This window comes from Lactuca sativa, chromosome 4 (genome assembly GCF_002870075.4).
Source record: "Lactuca sativa cultivar Salinas chromosome 4, Lsat_Salinas_v11, whole genome shotgun sequence".
In the NCBI taxonomy this organism is placed as follows: Eukaryota; Viridiplantae; Streptophyta; class Magnoliopsida; order Asterales; family Asteraceae; genus Lactuca; species Lactuca sativa.
Window position 1 is genome coordinate 105,723,298 of NC_056626.2, and position 20,289 is coordinate 105,743,586.

General features: G+C 34.7%; 1 protein-coding gene across 3 annotated transcripts; it reads left to right on the forward strand.

Moving 5' to 3' along the window:
* The first annotated feature begins 991 nt into the window (after positions 1-991).
* LOC111886215 (sister chromatid cohesion protein PDS5 homolog A) lies at positions 992-11,840 on the forward strand. Of its 3 annotated transcripts, none has more exons than XM_023882446.3 (32): positions 992-1,252; positions 2,129-2,514; positions 2,609-2,735; positions 2,845-3,063; positions 3,165-3,381; positions 3,513-3,658; positions 3,759-3,904; positions 4,010-4,159; positions 4,286-4,334; positions 4,424-4,615; positions 4,867-5,049; positions 5,171-5,328; positions 5,410-5,536; positions 5,622-5,771; positions 5,857-5,916; positions 6,010-6,146; positions 6,232-6,349; positions 6,437-6,568; positions 6,689-6,858; positions 7,002-7,152; positions 7,303-8,394; positions 8,529-8,609; positions 8,950-9,516; positions 9,604-9,684; positions 9,773-9,852; positions 9,943-9,994; positions 10,121-10,207; positions 10,525-10,562; positions 10,709-10,768; positions 10,854-11,026; positions 11,116-11,396; positions 11,478-11,840. In XM_023882446.3, the coding sequence occupies exons 1-32, from the start codon at positions 1,160-1,162 to the stop codon at positions 11,520-11,522; spliced, it is 5,748 nt and encodes a 1,915-aa protein (XP_023738214.1). In that variant the 5' UTR covers positions 992-1,159; the 3' UTR covers positions 11,523-11,840. The 3 variants fall into 3 exon arrangements, with proteins under 3 accessions (XP_023738214.1, XP_023738216.1, XP_023738215.1); XM_023882448.3 differs by having other exon boundaries at positions 11,119-11,396; XM_023882447.3 differs by having other exon boundaries at positions 5,413-5,536.
* Positions 11,841-20,289: the final 8,449 nt, after the last annotated feature.

The window sequence follows — 20,289 nt, forward strand, 5'->3', positions numbered from 1 at the left end:
TCGACACCCTAGACAGCTGGAATGTGTAATTAATGATGTATTTTGTCAATATGATAGTGTAATGGGATGAATGCTTTTAGTTTCTAAAGTTTGTGTGTTCCTAAATAAAGTATTATACTGCGTGGTATTTATACATGTTTATTTGAAAATGAGTTTTTCTTGACTGTCTGATTGTTTAAAAAAGCATTAACTTTGTTTTAAGGTTACATATATCAACCAAGAAGACTAAAAAATGTTTTGATTATTAATTAAATATCTTAAATGCTCTCCGATAATCACAAAATAAGAGAATCTTGTAGATAAAAAGATATCAATTATTTATTACGATAACATATTTGTTGTGATTTGTGAAGTTGATATTATTATTACGTTAGTTTATATAATTTAAGTTGTTACACGTTAGAGCTTCAGAACCGACTCTGATGATAAATGATACAAACCCACCTAATACTAAGCCCGTATAATGCCATAAACCCAAATATAAAACTCACTCCTAAAAACCAGCCTAAAAGAGAAGGAGACCTAAGCTTAAAAGCCACCTAAAAGAGAAGGAGACCTAAGCTTAAAAGCCACCGATCAAACTTCCATTTGACCCATGTGGGGATCGTAACAATAAATCTAAGAATTTGATTTATTGAAATCCAAACAAAATCACTAATTCGGACATGTATTACATTTTGTTCCGTTTTATTTTCTTATAGGGGTTCATTAATTTCCTTCAAAGTTCAAACAGTAGAAATTTAATGTCCACTTCCTTCAAAAATCCATCATTCGACAAAAAATATGTTCATTATGTACTTTTATTATACTTACTTCCACCTTTATAATATTAATAACAATCATATTATAATGATTATACTATATTTCTATTATCAATATTTTTGTATAAAACTTTTTTTTTCTTCTAATTTTTTCTTTTTATTTATTATTTTATTATTTATCAAGATAGCTCTGAAGTCGTCCTCAAAAAAACGGGGTTTAAAAAATTCACATACTTCATAGTTCAGTCTTCAGGCAGAGTCGAGTTAAAGACTTAAAAGGTGCGTTGGTTTCGCATCCTGGTTCGAAACCCCCCTTTTCGTTCCATCATTCACAGGTCTTCTAGATGGCGATTTAAAAACCAAATTTAAACGCCAAACAGAGTTCTGAAGAAAAAAACATGGCTGAAAATCTTCAAAATCAGCTCAAGGAAGTTGGATCCAAGCTCGAGAACCCACCCGCTAGTAAAGATGATCTTATCAAACTTCTTTCGGTACTTGCTCACTCGTTGCACTCACAAATTTGAACTTCTGAAAAATCTTAATCCTGGGTTCTTCGTATAATTATTCGTTTTTACATTTTGTAGTTCAGTTACCTTATCATTTTGAATTTCGGTTGGTAATAAACTTGCGTTTTTCACTTGCAGTGTTTCAATTTTTTAAGGAATTTACTTTCTTCGGTTTTCAGATAGTGATTTTTCTTTGTTTCAGTAGCTTTATTGCTCAGTACTCGGTGAATAAATTTTGCATCTTGGGGAAAGTTCATGTGTTTTTTTTGCAAATCTTGTATGTATTTTGCTTTGAAGTTAGGGTTCAGCTTGAAGGAACCGGCAATTTTTATAGTTGGTTTAAAAAAGTAATTACTTTATCATTTATACTCGTGAATTGCACCTCAAAGTTCCTATTTTCAGATTTTCCTTTATGGGTTCCTGATATGATATGATTTCCTCTGGGTTTTAGAGCTTTTTAAGTTCATTATTGTGAATTGTTATTGAGAAAAAAAACGTTTGTTTTTCCCCAATAAGAGGGCTTCTTCAAGTGGTTAGAATTAGGGCTCAATTTGAACGGGACATAAGTTCTACTATGAATATTCAAAGCGCATCAAAAGCAGAGTGGTGCACCAAACTATAGTATTAAATTGGTGTTACTAAAACCCAAACCCTAGAAATACAAGAACGTTGTAAAAGTTAAAACCAAGGATTAAGATTAATCTGTCTCTAAAAAGAGGCGCTACACTAAATTTCTCTATAGTTTTAGCAGTTCAATTTGTTGTAAAATCTTCTTTTTCCTGTGATTAACATCTTTCTATAATGAATTCATGTAATTCTTAACTAATTTTATGTCAATGGGTTGATATGGTCTAATTGCAGCAAGCCACAGAATCTCTCTCTGAGTTGGATCAATCACCACCAAAAGCATTATTGGACTCTATGCAGCCTCTTCTGAATGCTATAGTCAAGCCAGAATTGCTAAAGCATGAAGACAAAGAAGTTTCACTTCTAGTTGCAATTTGTACTTGTGAGATTACCAGAATTACAGCTCCTGAAGCACCATATGATGATGATGTTTTAAAGGACATCTTTCATTTGTATGTAAGCACCTTCAATGGGTTAAGAGATACCAAAGATCCATCTTTTGAGAGAAGAGTAATTGTGTTGGACACTGTTGCTAAGTATAGATCATTTGTTGTGATGTTGGATCTTGAATGTGATGATTTAATCAACGAAATGTTCAAAACATTTTTCACTGTTGCCAGGTCAGTTGTGTATAACTTATGTTGAACTCCTATAATAAGTGGAATGAATGATTGTGTCACAATAATATCCTGACTTCTGTTTTATTACATACAGAGATGAGCATCATGAAACTGTTATCACAGCAATGGAAACAATCATGGCTGTTCTTTTGGAAGAAAGTGAGGAAATTGAGGAGGATCTTTTATCCATTATTCTATCTACTTTAGGCCGTGATAAGAAAGTAAGATTCTTTTATACTTTTATACTTTTATTGTTTATTTGTTAATGTATTCTTTGACTAGTCAAAAGTACAAGATATCTGAGTGGTAAAATTTTGAACTTGATTATAGGATATAACTGCAGCTGCAAGGATGCTTGCCATGAATGTTATAAAGCAAAGTGCTGGAATACTTGAACCTGGAATTAAGAAGTTTATTTTATCATCAATGTCAGGAGATAACAGTTCTTCGAATCCTCAAATTGATTACCATGAAGTTATCTATGATATTTACCGTTGTGCCCCTCAGGTCTTATCAAAAATTGTCCCAAACCTTAAAAGAGAGCTACTGGTAATCACTAATGATATAATGTTTTGTATATCTTTGCTAAAGTTAGAGTATTTATTTTGCAAGTAAAGGTAAAGCTAAATGTTGGTATTTATATTTTATAGACAGATAAAATAGACCTTCGTTTAAAGGCAGTCAAACTGGTGGGAGACCTTTTTTCTATCAAAGGATCTTCCATCCCTCAGACATTTCATCCAATCTTTTTGGAGTTTTTGAAGAAATTTAATGATAAAGTTGTTCAAGTCCGGATGTCAGTTGTTGAATATGCCAAGCTATGTTTATTATCTGATCCTTTAAGAACAGAAGCTCCTCAATTACTTGGTAAGTCTTCAGGTTATTTAATATCTCATAAGGCTAAATGCAAGAAAAACCTAAGTACTTTGATAATTATTACATTGCTATGTTTCACATTTAACCATGTTTTCTAATATTGTTTTGGTTGAACATGTTAGCTTCCCTAAGTGACAAGTTGTCAGATGATGATGAAAGTATACGCAAACAAGTGGTTGCAGTAATTTCAGATGTAGCATCTCTGGATTTATCATCCATTTCACCTGAAACCATAAAGCTTCTAGCTGAGCACCTTGAGGACAAATCTGTAAAAACACCTTTCTGTTCTCTATCTCACAAGCATCTATGTTAGGGTGTTCCTATTTATGTAATATCTGCCTTTACCCTAACCGATATTCTTGATGTAGGTTCTTGTGAAAAACTATACCCTAGAGAGGCTTTCAGATATATATAGAACTTGGTGCTTGAAGAAAATTGGTGGTTTGAATGTGAATCATGACTATGATTGGATTCCTGGAAGAATTTTAAGAAGTTTCTTTGACAAAGATTTCGGGTATGTTTATGTAATATGTTATGGTTTTATATTTTTTTGGATGGAATTGAAGTATTTTCTTCTTCAAGATTATAGATTTGAACTCTGAATTTTTTTGATTTCCAGACCAAACACAATTGAGCACATTCTATCCTCATCCCTCTTCCCAGTTGAGCTTTCGGTCAAAGATAAGGTCAAAAACTGGGTCAAACTATTTTCAAAATTTGATAAAGTTGAGGTGAATGCTTTAGAGATGATACTGGAGGAAAGACAAAGGTTTGTGAATGCCTTATTTATGCATATTTGTAACTCCAAATGGGATTACTTTTTTTCTTTCCTGTTTTAGTTTGTTAAAAATACATCTTTGCACTAATTTTCAGGTGATTTCCACTTGGATTGCAGGTTACAACTAGAGTTGCGAAAGTATCTTTCAATTAGGGAGACATATAAGGTTTGTTATTCATAACTTGCTAAAGGAGGCAGGGGAATTTGCAAAGTGTATGCTGCTAAAAGTCAAAAATACCCTTTTGGAATTTGCAGGACAGTGATGCTTCAGAGCTCCAGAAGAAAACCACAGTTTGTATCCGCTTCATGTCCCACTGTTTAGCTGATCCCATAAAAGCAGAAGCAGATTTTCAGATTCTTAATCAGTTAAAAGATGATAACATATGGAAGATCTTGACAACATTAGTGGACCCCAACACTAGTTCTCTTCAAAGTAGGAGCCTTAGGGTAAGTAACTAGCTTGAAATAATTATATAAAATGCAAGAAATAGCAACGAATTTTCATTGATTTGTTTATTATATCATCCTACTTTGATTTCTTTGAATCTTTATAATAAGAAAAAGATATTGAAATTACAATGCTGTAATAAAAAGAGACAAAAGTAGGATGCAATAAGCCTATAACAAACAAATAAGTGAAAGTACATTGTTATTTCTTGTGAATTTGATAAATTGGTAACAAATTTATTGTTTTACAGGATGAGTTGTTAAAGATAATTGATGAGAAGCATCCACTTTATGAACTTCTAAGCACTCTTTTTATCAAAAGCTCATACATAATCTTTGACAAGGACTTTGTCAAAAATCTTCTTCTAGAGACTGAACAACAGAAATCTGATGGGAACAAATTGTTAATTCAGTCTTGCATGAATCTACTTGTGGTAAAACTTACAATTTACTGCTGTTTCATATAACTTCCTGTTTTTTTTTTTTTTTTTTTTTTTTTTTTTTTTTTTTTACTTCTTGTAAACATCTTTACATATCTTTCTGATGAATATTCAGATCCTTTCAAGCTTCAGTCCTTTGCTGCTAAGTGGGATAGAAGAAGATTTGGTGCATCTTCTAGAAGATTATGATGATGAGGCAATCAAAGATGGTGTTTTGCATGTTCTTGCAAAGACTGGTGAAACAATTCGTGAACAATTGGGAGATTCATCGAGGTTTTGCTAGTGACTTTATTATAAATTGTTGTATGATTTTTTAAATTATCTATCTGATTTGTTGTTTATTCTTTTATGCAGTAGATTAGACCTTATACTTGAAAGAATATGTTTAGAAGGTAGTAGGAAGCAGGCCAAGTATGCTGTACATGCATTGGTGGCTATAACAAAAGATGATGTGGTCAAGTCACTTTCGGTTCTATATAAGGTTGACTTGATATGTCATGTTTGACTTCATTTATTTTTGTCTTTGTTGATTTATTTGTGTTTGATTTTTCTCAAATGATGTGCAGCGACTAGTGAATGGGCTAGAGAAAAGGACGAATTTGCCCTCTGTGCTACAGTCTTTGGGGTGTATAGCACAGATTGCCATGCCGGTTTTTGAAACGCAAGAGAGTAAAATCGAAGAATTTATTAGAAAAAATATCTTAAGTTGCAATCATGTATGAGACACAATCCACTTGCTATCTTATATCTTCTTATTTGGTATGTTTAAAATAATGTTGAATTTTGCTTCATGATGTTCAGAAACCAGTAAATAAGGCGAAAAAATCTTGGGATAACAAAAGCGGACTTTGTTCATTAAAGGTTGTTTACTGGGAATAAAGTCTATATTTAGTGTTTTATAATGGACAATTTTACCCTTTAATTAAAGATAGAAGTTTCTAATGTTTGTTGTAGATATTTGGCATTAAAACGCTGGTGAAAAGCTATCTTCCTGTGAAAGATGCACATCTTCGTGTTGGTATTGATGAACTGTTAAAAGATCTCCATAATATACTTTCTTTTGGAGAAATCTCAAAAGATGTGGAATCAAGGTATCTTTTGTTATATTTATGTCATTGTCATGTTATGTAAGCACACATTTTTAATGTTATTACCTTTTTGTTTCATTTCCACAAGTTCTGTTGATAAGGCCCATTTGAAGCTAGCTTCAGCTAAGGCAATTATTCGTCTGTCAAAACATTGGGATAAAAAGATTCCAGTTGATCTATTTCACCTCACCTTGAGAACATCAGAGGTAAACAAAAACACTTTAGATTGCTATGTTTGTTTTTGTCTTCTTCCTGAATTGCTTATTGATTGCCTATTTTTATGATGCATGCAGGCTAGATTTCCTCAAGTTAGGAAACTATTTCTCAAAAAAGTACATCAGTACATAAAGAATAGGAGTTTGGATCCCAAATATGTTTGTGCTTTCTTGTTAGATTTCAGATCACAGAAACCTATTCGGGAAGAGGTATTTAAAATTTAAAAGTTACCCTTTGATGAATCCATTTCAAGTTTCTTATAGATGAAAGAACATTGCTGTTTCTTGCTTTGAATCTTTCACTGATATCTGGAATTGTAACTTTGATAGGAAAATCAAAGTCTTAGTGAAATCCTTGAGATGTGTGAGCAATGGAAGAAGGCCAATGGGAATTCCTCAGTGTACATTCTTCCCTACTTGATCCATGCACTTGCTCATCATCCTTCATGTCCAAACATTGATGAATGCAAAGATGTCAAAGCATATGAACCTATATTCAGGTAATTTAGGGCTCCAAATGGGATTCTTTAAACTATTCATGTAAATGCAACTATGGCATTCTTTACCATGCTGGAAATTAAGTAAACTCAAAATTTGATGATACAGTGATAAAAGGTTTTCTTTTCTTTTATTTTTTGTACAGGAAGTTGTATATATATTTTTCTAAATTAGCAGCAGGAAATGAAGATGGCAAGCCTGGAGTAGGGCTAAAACAGGAAGATGTAATTTCGATAATTTCTGTTCTTCGAACTATCAAGTTCTCAAAAGATGCTGTAGATACAAACATGTCAAAGGTATAATTTCCTCTTATTTGTGTAACTCAAAGCAATATGTTAACTAAAATATGTACATAGATATACTAATAATAGTCACCAACAAGAAAAAAAGATGCTTGAAAAATCTGTATTTTCGTTTTAGATTTCTAAAGTTGTTTGCATTTTCAGAACTCGTATGCAATCTGTGATCTTTGCTTGATAATCATCAAACGGTTGGCTCAAAAACATGAAGATCTTTATGAATCGGTTGTGCCTCTTACTTTGCCTGATGAGTTGTATACACCACACAAGAAAAAGGAAGAGGAAAAAGAATACGAGAACAAAGAAGATGAGATAGAAGAGGTTAACAAAGAAGATGAGACGATAGAAGAAATTAACAAAGCTGAGAAAAAAGAAGATGAGAAGATTGAAGAAAATAACAAAGATGAGAAAAAGGAAGAAGAAGTTAACAAAGAAGATGAGAAGATGGAAGAAGAGAACAAAGATGAGAAAGAAGAAGAAGTTAACCTAGAAGAAGAGAAAAAAGAAGATGAGAAGATGGAAGAAGATAGCAAAGATGAGAAAAAAGAAGAAGCAATTAACAAAGAAGATGAGAAGATGGAAGAAGATAATAAAGATGAGACAAAAGAAGAGGTAAGTAACAAAGAAGAAGAGAATAAAGATGAGAAGATGGAAGTAGATAACAAAGAGCAGAAAAAAGAAGAAATTAACAAAGAAGATGAAAAAAAAGAGGAAACTAGCAAAGAAGATGAGAAGATGGAAGAAGATAACAAAGATGAGAAGATGGAAGAAGGTAGCAAACATGAAACAAAAGAAGAAGCAATTAACAAAGAAGATGAGAAAATGGAAGAAGATAGCAAAGATGAGAAAAAAGAAGAAGTAATTAACAAAGAAGAGAAAAAAGAAGACGAGAAGATGGAAGAAGGTAGCAAACATGAGACAAAAGAAGAAGCAATTAACAAAGAAGATGAGAAGATGGAAGAAGATAACAAAGATGAGAAAAAGGAAGAAGAAATTAACAAAGAAGATGAGAAGATGGAAGAAGATGATAAAGGTGAGAAAAAAGTAGAAAACATTAACAAAGAAGATCAGAAGATAGAAGAAGATAAAAAAGATGAGAACAAAGAACATAAGAAAATAGAAGACGAGAAGAAAGAAGATAAGACAAAAGAAGATGAGAAGATAGAAGAAGATAATAAAGATGAGAAAAAAGAAGATGAGAACAAAGATGACGAGAAAAAAGAAGAGGTTAGCACAGAGGTGAGTGTTTCTACGATTATTTTCCCTATTTTTGTAGTTTAAAAGAGGAAATGTTGATTTTGTCAGATTATTATGCAAATATTGATGCATACAATTATACAAATTCAGTTGGTATTATTTAATGATGTCAACAGGTGACAGAAGGTCGGACATGGTTGGCTGATGAGAGTGTTTTTGCACACTTTGAGTCCTTTATCTTGGAAGCTAATGGCAATGTATGTTCTTATGGCCTTTTTCTTTTGGATTAAATCCATCTGTTTATTACAGCAGCATACTTTCATTTTCTTTTTCTTATTATAGCATTCTACTTTAAACAATCTATCCAGTTATAACAATATCATCCAAATACAACGTAATTTCAATTTCCACTTGATAGATTTTTCAAAAAAATTGAGAGTACAATGCTATAAGTGGATAGATATTTCAAAGTATGTTGCCAATTTTCTTTTGCTATAAGTTATTAAATTTACAGAAGAAGTTGTAATTGCTTACATACTAAAAGATGGTAACATTTATGTACTTATTATTATTATTATTCTTGAAATCTCTCAACAGATTTCATCAAAAGTCAATGAGGATGATATCATGAAGGATAGTGAAACAGATGGAAACGAGATTCCTTTAGGAAAAGTGTTGAAACGTTTAAAAGCCAAAGGATCCAAGTCAAGAAAGGAAGTGAAAAACGGGTCCACACCCAAACCCAAGCCCAAACCCACTGTTGAAACTGAAAATAATAATGTTGATATCATGGGAATGTTGAGAGAAATAAATTCAGATAATTTGGGTGTATCTGTATCAACAACAAAATTTGATTCAAGCAATGGCCATGGTGAAATTAAAACAGAAGCAGATTTAAAAAGGAAAGGAATCCCTGAGGATCTAACCAATGTCCCTGTACCCAAGCGTAGGAGGTCAACAACTTCTGCAAAAGGGCATAAAAGGTCATCTTTTATAACCAGTGGAATGAAGGGTGGGCCCACTTTCAGTAATAAAATGGATGATGGTGATGGTGATGATGATGAAGATGATGATGGACACAGTGATTCAGACGATAAAGTTAGTTTGGATAGAGGTGTTATACATAAAGAAGAGGCCATGATTACTGATGAAGTTGATTTGGAGGTAACCTTTTTTCACTTTCGGTGAGGAGGGTATTTACGTCTTTTTGAGTTTTGAGAACCCTGTATTTTTTTTATTTCTCTTATGCAGAAGCCTAAAACGCCTGTGGATATTCAGAAATCTGGGAATCTCAGGAAGCGAAAACGAAGAAGGGTTTCACGATTAGTAAAGGTTAGAATTGCTTTTTAATCTACTATTTATCTTTATTTCTTTTCACTATAAGTTCAATTTTAATTTTAATTTTTTTTGTTCTTCTTAGTGCACTGCGGATGCAACCGAATTTAAAACCAAAGACTTAATTGGAAGACGCATCAAAGTTTGGTGGCCTATGGACAAGGAGTAAGTTTCTTTTTCAATTTTTAATAAAAAGTTTTATGAAAATGTGATCACTTTTTCCTTTAAGAAATGTTATTAATGCATGATTTACAGGTTTTATGAGGGCTTAGTGAAGTCTTATGATCATGAAAACAACAAACATGTGGTGAGATTCCTTGTTTTTGAGTTAATTTGTCTCATTTGACTTGTTAATCCGTGGTCAAAATAGTTGATTTAAATGGTTTCATGTTTGTGCTTTCTCATCATATCTAACAATCGTATCATGTTGAAGGTATTATATGATGATGGAGATATTGAAGTGCTATGTTTGGATAAGGAAAGGTGGAAACTTGTTAAGAGTGGGCACAAACTTGCAGAGGTATGATTCCTTGTTTGTTTGGTTGGATGGAATGGAATGATGAAAGGAATGGAATGGAAATAGTAATGGAATAAGCGCAAGGTAATGGAATGAATCATGACATTCCATTATCTTGTTTGGTTGGCTTGTAGAAAAGAAATGAATTTTCATATGAAAAGTAACAAAATGAAAGGAATGACATTCCTTCAAAACCAGTCTATTCCATTCCATCAGCTAAAACAAACAACATTTTTCATTCCATTCCATTCCTTCCCTGATTCCATTCTACCAAACACTACGATTGATTTCTAATGATGTTTCACTCACCCTATTTACAGAGGAAGCTCATGACATATAGTCCACCCCCAAAAGAAGGGTAAGTCACTATTTGAACCTTCAACTCATGATCTCATATTTCAACTTGTAATAAAACAAATACTAATTTTATTTTTAGTTAATAACATACATTTAAGGATTTCACATGCTCTTAAGTCTTTTAACCTTTTCATTTCTATTTTCCAGAACTTCTAAGAAGCTTAAGTCATCGGGTAGCTCCAAGCAAACAAAGGAATCAACTGACATGTGAGTAGGATATATAATATTTACATAATTTGATTAATTTTTTTTTTTTATAAAATTTATTTATGGAAATATGTTGTAATGGTAGATCACCATCATCTATGGTAAGAGGCAAAAGAACCCCAAGACAGAATTTGAACCAAGGGCAAAAAGGGGTATCACAAAGAAGTGCATATTTGGAAATTCGCAGAAGCAAAGATCCTGATGCATCCATGCCTGATATCATATCATCTAAAATCGACAATTTGGATGCAGTTGAAGGTACGACATGGATCCTCCATGTTTCTTGAGTAAATATGGAACGAGGGTATTTTGGTCTTTTTGTGAAATATGTTTCTTTACTTGTTCAGCAGGTGCAGAGAATTCAGACAAGTTAGAAAAGTCAAGATCCAAGGAGAACCAAACAACAGGAGATGCAGAGAGCAGCTCAAACGATTCCATGTCTTCTCATAAAAACGAACCTAGTTCTGTGCAGAAAGAAACCAAAAATGACGATTCTGCCCCTAGTGAGACACATGGATCAGATTCAGAAGAAAGTGGCGAGTCAACAGATGTACAAACACCAGATGGAAAAGAATCATCAACTTATGATGATTCTGACATGGCAGGATTCACAGATGACGAACCTCTTGTAATCAATCCATCTTTTCTCATATTCCCAAAATACCCCTATACCCATTTTTAGAATATTGATTAATTTTTGTGAATGCAGGGTGTGTGGAAGGCTCGAGTTGGGAAATCTGTTGAAGGCAAATAAGTGGTGTATCTTGTTCAGTTAGGGGAGATGAGAAAACAAACAACTATTTTACATGAAATGGTTACTACACCAATAATATAAAATGGGTACTCAATGGTTACATGTGAAAAGTGTGATATGTAGAACCTTTGAAACCATGGTAGGTGTTGTGTTGAAAGTGTATGTGTAGAATGAATGAATGATTAATTGTGTTGATTATTATTTGTAGGTTTTGTAATTTTAAGTGCAACAGCAATAGTTGACAAGTGAAATGTAACTTGTATTGTTTGATTGTAGTTGGTAGATTAATTAGCTTAATTGGTTATGTTATTATGTACACACATTATGGTGTTATATCATCAAACATATTTTATTTTTAGACAAAAGTAAAGAATGGCTAGTGTGCATGCAACTGTGTGGATTGGGTTTTTTATATGCTTCCTACATTTTATTTTTCATATATCTGTTGAGCCATGACGTAGTTGTAATATAATAAGTTTTCTTTGCTTTTTCTTCAAACTTCATAAGCTTTTCTTTCTTTTCTTTTCTTACTTTTTTTCCCCTTTCTCTAAAGATATGGTAGAATTAGGGATCATAATCATGTCGTCTTTGAATTGGTGTGTTAGAAAATTCGTTCTGGATTTGATCTATATAAATATTTGTTTTGTGTTTCTCAACTCTAACCTGGATAAGCTGTCCAGACATGATCTGTGTAATCTATTTAATTACATCTATGTAATCTATTTAATTAAATGGTTACTAGAAATAAGTCTATATCACATATTTATTTATTAGCCCTTACTTTCTCTTTTATTTAATAAACATTCTTTTACATTTTTTTTTAATTTAATAAAATAAACAGGTTGAGGAGTTCCCAGTAAAATTATTTAAACCTGGACATGATCTGTATAATAAACAGTTGTCGGGTCAGAGAAATTCAACCCAATCTCTTTTATTTTTGCGTCGAACTCCTTGAATGAGTAGAATAATTATACTCTTTTACCCTTTTTAGATATGAAAATTTGAGTTGGTAAAAAACCTTTTTGTGTATTTGGCATGTATATATTCATGTATTATTGTTATGTAGACTGCATGTCTATATAACTAATAATTTCCATGTATTTTTGTTATGCGTATATACCATGACAATATTAGATATTTACATCTGTATACTTGAATGATAAACACGAACATAATATTAAAATAGAAATAAACAATACCATATCCAATATTTTGGCTGATATACCTAACAAAGTAAACAATAAAAACCAAAGTAAACAATTGTAATTAAAAATATATATAATAAAATTAAAGCGTCATAAAACCAAATGTAAATGAATTCATAAAACATATCTAACAAAGTAAACAATTAAAATCAAACGCATAACTAATTACCTTTAATATACATACTAGGTGTAATACCCATGTATTATATGAGTTCATTTTAAAGAAAAATATATGAAATTCTAAACATTTCACAAGTTTGAATTTAAAAGAAAAAATAGAAAATATTGAATTATTAAAATTAAATTGTTTGTTTTTCTTTTAAATTAAACAAATAATTTAGATAAACAAACAAAGGAAACTAATAAACTTTAATTTAAAATTTTTTAAATTAAAGGAAGTCAATTAATAAAATTGATAAGCATTTATTATAATTATTACATTTAAATATTATGTATTGAATTATTAAAATTAAATTGTTTATTTTTCTTTTAAATTAAACAAATAATTTAGATAAATAAACAAAGGAAACTAATAAACTTTAATTTAAAATTTTTGAAATTAAAGGAAGTCAATTAATAAAATTGATATGCATTTATTATTACATTTATTGTAATTATTACATTTAAATATTATGTGGAAATTAATAAAATGAAAAAAACCACAAAATGCTATGTGGAAAAAAAATTAATTGAAAATAATCACAAAATAACATGTGACCAAATAAATGAGAGTATGACATGTGACAAAAAAATTTTCATTTATTACAATAGACTAGGTTATAACCCGTGGAAACCACGGTCGGTAAATTTAAAATTTCTGTATAAATAAAAAATAATAAATGTAAACAAAAACCAAGATATTGTCGATTGTAAGTAATTATGAATTAATTTGTTAAGCAAAATAAACATAATAATGTTATTAGGATAAAATTTTGTATTTTCAAAATTTGGATTGAATTTGATTTGTTACAAAAAAAAGGAAATAATAAAAATCATAGAAAAATGACACGTGTCAAAGAGACATTCTACAAAACTGACACGTGTCATTTTTAGGTTTCATTTATTAGAAGAGGTAGATTTTAAATTTTAATTTAAAAAAGTTAAACTATAGATTCCCACCCCTTCCCGGCCCTTGGCCCCTTGCCCACAACTATTACCGTCTTCATCCTTAATTAATCAAAACCAAGCTGTAATATCATATATATATATATATATATATATATATATATATATATATATATATATATATATATATATTATGTAGCACCTGGTTCTTAGTACGTATTTTTTGTAATTAACTCTTTAAATATTGCATTTTATGTAGCACCTGGTCTTGGACTCGGCGAGTTGAAGGACCAACTCGCCGAGTAGAAGCGGGATAAGACGCAGGGTCTAAGCCGTGGACTCGGCGAGTAGACCCTGTCTGGGCAAAAACCCTAACCTGAGTGTTTGCACCCTATTTAAACGCTCTAACTTGGCCTCCTTTGTCCCTAACACTTCCAGAGAGCTGTAGAGCGAAACCCTAGCCCCCATATTGTTCTTGTGAGTGATTTTGGCCTTGTGAAGGAAGTTTGGAGCTTAGAAGAAGAAGGAGGAGGTTGAAGAGTGCAATGAGGGGAGGTAGATCCGGAATCTACACTGTGAGAAGCTTCCATTAAGGTAGAAAAGTTCCTACCTTGATCACTAGTTCATTAGATCCCCTTTTTGTCCCAAATTGGTGGTTTTCAAGCCCTAAGACCTCAAACTCCATGTGTTTATGCTCTATGTTCTGAAAGGACTTCAGATCTGGACCTTATGGACATCTTAGAAGTGTAAAGTCTCTGTGGTTGAAGTGATTGAGGTCCCTATTGAGTGCATGACCCCATAAAGAGCTTGGAATTGCCTTTTGGAGCTCATAGGGCCATGCATTCACGTAAAGTTTACAACTTTATGTGATAAGCATGCCCTAGGAGCTTAGATCTATGGTTTGGAACCGTTGCATGTCTCAGATTTGGTATGTATGGGAGGAGAGTGGAAGGGACTCGACGAGTTCCAAAGTGGACTCGGCGAGTTCTATGAAGATGGTCTTAGACTCGAAGAGTTGGATGAACAACTTGGCGAGTCCTTTGAAGATTGCCTGGTACTCGACGAGCTGTTCTTTAAACTCGGCGAGTCATATGAACTGTTACTGAGTTAAGACGGGTTTAAGTGTAGAAGGTCCAGCCCTTCGTAGCTGCACGCAAAATTAGCAATTTAACGTGTAGCAATTGTCCCAGAAACCCAAATCCTTAATATGGATGTTCTGGTGAGGATTTGTGTGACAACCCGAAATTTCTAGTTTACATTCTTCATTTTTATCAAAGTTAGCTTCGTTTTGCCATTTTATAATGAAGTCTGGAGTCTAAAAGAGCGCTTAAGGTTTAGTATAATTGAAATATGTGTCGAAGGATGGGTTAGTTTGGGTGTAGCATTGGAAAAACGAGCCAAACACACCAAACCAGGTGTGTGCGGCCACACACTAGTGTGTGCGGCCAGCCAGCCGCACACAGGCCAACCACACACACCCTCCTATATATACTATCCTTGGTCATTCTGATCATTTCTTACACTCTTACAAAGCTAGGACTCGAAAATCCTCTCAAGTATCATCCGGAAAGGTAACATCTTACACCAAGAACACCAAGAACACCATGTTTTCTGGAAGCACACTCTTCTGGCAGCACACCTAGCCGCACACATGGCCACACACACGTGCTGGCAGCACACCTGGCCGCACACATGGCCGCACACACATATAGTGTGTATTCAGGCCATACACTCTCTTGTATAGCCTTTTAACCCTTCGTACAATCATTTATGGTTGTAACACTTCAATATAAGTGTTTACTAGTCCCTAAAGTGGTCCCAATTCAATAGTTAGTTGTTCATAACACTAATTATATTCATATATGTATCAATATGTGCTAAATAGGATTCGCGTGTGTACTCAAGTCACCACTTGATACTTAGCAACAGATCCAACATTGTCATCAGAACCACTCACTACAGGTGAGTTCATACCCCTGAATGAACCTTTTAAATGTTTTTACATGTTTTATAGGGGGGTGGGGGGAATGCAAGTTAAACATGCCAGTTATCATATAAATCACATGTGATTGATAACCCGCATGTACAAGGATTTACCACACTGTTAACTGTTTTACTGAGTTTGATACTGTAAATGGTTTTCTAAAATGTTTCCACTTGTTCAAATATCTTACTTATATTGTTTTACCAAAGTTTCATTTAAAACTGATTTATGAAAGGTTTCCAAAGAAATTCTAAAGGTTTTCCAACTTATTTTACAAAGGAATACCCAGTCGTGTTTTTCTTAAGTATAAAATTTTCTTCCATGTTTTGAGACCCCACTCATTATATACCACTGCCTTGTTATACTTTCACTTAGTGGATACTTCTACTTAGTTAAATGATTATACTTGTTTACACTCTTACTTAGTGACTTATACTTGATATCGCTTCTACTTCACTTATACTTGATATCGCTTCTACTTCACTTATACTTGATACGCTCCTACTTCACTTGTTGTCGCTTCTACTTCGTGATACACTTATATTTGGTGACACTTATACTTCACGATTCAGTTATTCCACACTGTACACTTATACTTCACGATTCGGTTATTACATACGATTCGGTTACACATCACGATTTGGTTATACTTCATGATATGATTCCACTTGTTACACACTCAAACATAGTTAGATGTATGTCTGTGCTTGTATAGATGCATATAAATAATGATTAAAGGACTTAGGGAGGCTTGTCCGCCCTATTTCCTTTTCTTCGTTGAGATGTGGTCTGGTGGGATCGGATGTCCATCCAAAGGTCGTTTGATTCATTAGTTATATATTATGTATACAAGCATAGCCATATAGGTTTACTCTAGTCAGTTCAGTTATGAGTCTCTACCTCTAGTTCAGCACTTACATTAGAAACCCACTACCCACTGTTTGGAAGTCATTACCCACTATTTGGGATGCATCTTCGGGACACGACCTTCTCCGTCGTCTAGTTGGTAACCAGAGTCTCCTGTAGGGAGAGCGGACATTGTGTGTATAGATCTATACGGGATTGACACCCCAACACCCTGACTGCTAGCTACAGTCCACGGCCCACCAAGCCAAGGGGTGGCAAATGTCATATTTTATAGATGCTTGTAGGGCGTCTGGTTCTCTAGTGTCGGTTAATATGGTTACGATTATCCCGGGTTACCTTATAATTCATGGCCTTAAGGTAATAGTATTTCACCAGCAATTTACACTGTATGCTGGTAACTCATTCTCAGAGTCACACTGTTTTTGACCTTGCAAGTTGTATCTTTCATTTGATACTGTCTGCGGTCTATATTCTCTGTTTTTGACCTTGCAAGATGTATCTTTCATTTGATATTATCTGTGGTCTGTATTCACTGTTTTAGACCTTACCAACTGTACCTTTCATTTGGTACCTTCTGGGGTCTGTGTCTCCTTTTGGTAGACTGAGCCAGGCGTGTCGTTCATTCGATACTCTCCTGGAGTCTAGGATTCCTTTGCCTTAGTCAGCAGTCCTCACTGCTGAGGCATATGTTATTTCCTGATTCTTCTTGCCTTCTTTAATAATCAAATTCAGTATTTTGATAATGATAGCGATTAAGGGAAAACTACTTTTACCACACTAACTCCGTCCAGTCTTGGTAGAAGACTGCTTTTATTAAAGAAATATAGGATTTTCTGGAAAGAACTCTAATACACTGTAAATTCTTAAACTACTACATTATAAAGTTATTCGAATAAAATGTCACTAAATACTTATGAACTCACCAGCATTTGTAAAAATGCTGATACTCGCTTTTCAAATAGCTTGTATTCTCAGGTCAGCATTAAACAGGTACATCCCCGGAGTTGTTGATGAAGATGGCTTAGTACCATGTTGTATTTAGTATATTTGCTTGTATTACTTTGATACCCTGTAATGTAAACCATGTAAAATTATTACTATTAATGCAATGTTTTGTTGTACTTTGATTACTATAATACATGTGTTGTGATACTTGACATGACTTCATCCACCCCAGAACGTTTCCGCCGTTCCGGTTTTGGGGTGTGACAATTTGGAATCGAGTAGGAGATCTGCTCGTGGGACTCGACGAGTTGTTCTCGGACTCGGCGAGTTGGATCGCGAGTCGGTCCAATCATCCCAAGTAGTGAGTTATGGGTGACTTAGTGAGTAGAAGAAGGACTTGATGAGTTAGTACTGGGTTAATAGGAGAGGGACTCGGCGAGTCCAGTCAACTGGAAGTTGACTTTGACCAAGGAGTTGACCTTAGACCAGGGGTAGGTCAGTCATTTTACCTAAGGGTATTTATGAGTGACTAATCTATGTTATGGATTTATAGCCGGAGGATTACCGGTGCAACAGTCAGACGTCTAGCAAGCAGACTTTCAGCAGCTACATTTCGAGGTGAGTTTCCTTCCAGTAGGAACGGGTCTAAGGCACTAAGGCTGGCCCGTATAGACGATATGATAGTATCGGAGTGTGGGCAGAGCCCGTATCTCATAGTTGAGTCTGATGATGATATATGCTAGTGTGGTAGAATTGTTTATACTCGTTGTCTGTGTGATACTCGTATGTTTTGGTTTAGTAGCTGAGTGTGGGCAAGGCCCGTATCTCTCGGATAGAGGAGTGTGGGTGAGGCCCGTATCTCCCAGATAGCAGAGTGTGGGCGAAGCCCGTATCTCCCAGATAGCGGAGTGTGGGCGAGGCCCGTATCTCCCAGCTAGCGAAGCGTGGGCGAGGCCGTATCTCCATGAGTGTGGGCGAGGCCCGTATCTCCTAGATGTTCATTATATGATTGTGTGGTATGTGGTATTATGGGGGAAATCACTAAGCTTCGTGCTTACAGATTACAGTTTTGTTTTCAGGTACCTCTTCTTCGAAGGGGAAGGAGCTGGCGCGGTAGCGGCACATCATACATGCACATTGTTTTCCGCACCATGAGTTATTCTGGGATTTGTACTCTGACATTATGGTTGTTTTTATGTTTTGGTTTTCAGACACGAAATATGTTTATGAAATGATGGGATCAAATGATGTTTATTCACAAATGTTTTCCAAAGTGTTGATTTCAAAATGAAATTTTTGGTCGTGAAAATTGGGTCGTTACAAGTTGGTATCAGAGCCTTGGTTTGAGGGATTCAGACACACCTTCGGGGGTGTCTGAACTCAAATCAAGGGATAAAAGGATTTCGAAAAAGAAAAAGTTTTCTAAAGGATTAAGTAAAGAGTTTTAAGAAAGAACGAAGTGTGTGATGTCCGCGACCGTCCGAGCTCAAGTAAGTTTTCCCCAAAGTACCCATACAATGTTATATTATGTTTATCAGATTCAGTAGAACAGCATGCTAGAATAGGACTAAGGATCTAGGGATGATGCCTTATGTGCCTGCTTTATGTGCTTCAACTTATGAGAATTGCATGCTAGTATTGAGTAGACAGTAGTAGGATAGCCTAATTAGGTTATGCCTGGTAGTATGAGCTTAGCATTATATGCTAGTTCAACTTCTCATTTTGAAGACAGTTTTGCTTGAGTAGTTTTCCTCCGTCCGAATGTTGCTTGCTTCGTGCTATGTGGGACTCTGCGTGATGGCAGTTAGTCATTAGGTGAATACGTCACAATACATGTGATCAGGGTTGAATAATCTTAGAGTACTGGATTTGGCCCTATTGTGCAGCTCTTGTTTGAGTCTAACCGTTGTAGGGACGAGTATGTTACTCGAAGGATTATATGAGCCTCATCACATGTGATGGTATTCAAGTAATGGCTAACTAGCATTACAAGGAGGCCTTCAACGGCTGAGGACCGGTTTGGGTGGAGTCAGAGAATTTCCCTAGGGCAAGCCTAGAATGGGAATAGCAGAGGATCAATAGTGGAGAAAGGGATCTGGTGGAGTCAAGGCTGTCCTTGAGGAAGGTACGGATAGATGTGGAAGGTAGTATGGGCCCGTACTACTGAAAGCAGAGGATCTATACCCGAATTAAGGAAGGCTAAGGCAAGACCAGGGACTTGTAATAGATGTGATCCCTTTAGAGGTATCCGTATCACTAATGGTTGCCTGTGTGTATTACAGAATAGTGGTATTACGTTAGAGGACAGCAGGTGGCAGTTCTGGAGAGGGATTGGGTTCGGGATCAGGTTCCGAGCCAGTAGATGAGAGGCTATGCGAGTTTATCGCGTCATAGATCACCATAGGCATCCTTGAGTCCACCCCCATCATTTTCGGGTCGATCAAGGAAGGGATAGTTGAGCTGATGGAGGACCGCCTCAGGGCGTTCAGGAGTGACATGGCATCTGGCCAGTCAGGGTCTCGCACACTGTCCTTTAAGGACTTCAGGGGCAGTGGTGCGCCGGATTTCCATGGGGCGAAGGACCCCATTGCTGCCAGACGATGGATTGTGGACATTGAGTCCGTACAGCTGACCAGCTTCTGCCCTGAGGGGTCGAAGGTGAGATACGCAGCAGGGTGTTTGAGAGACAGAGCTAGAGACT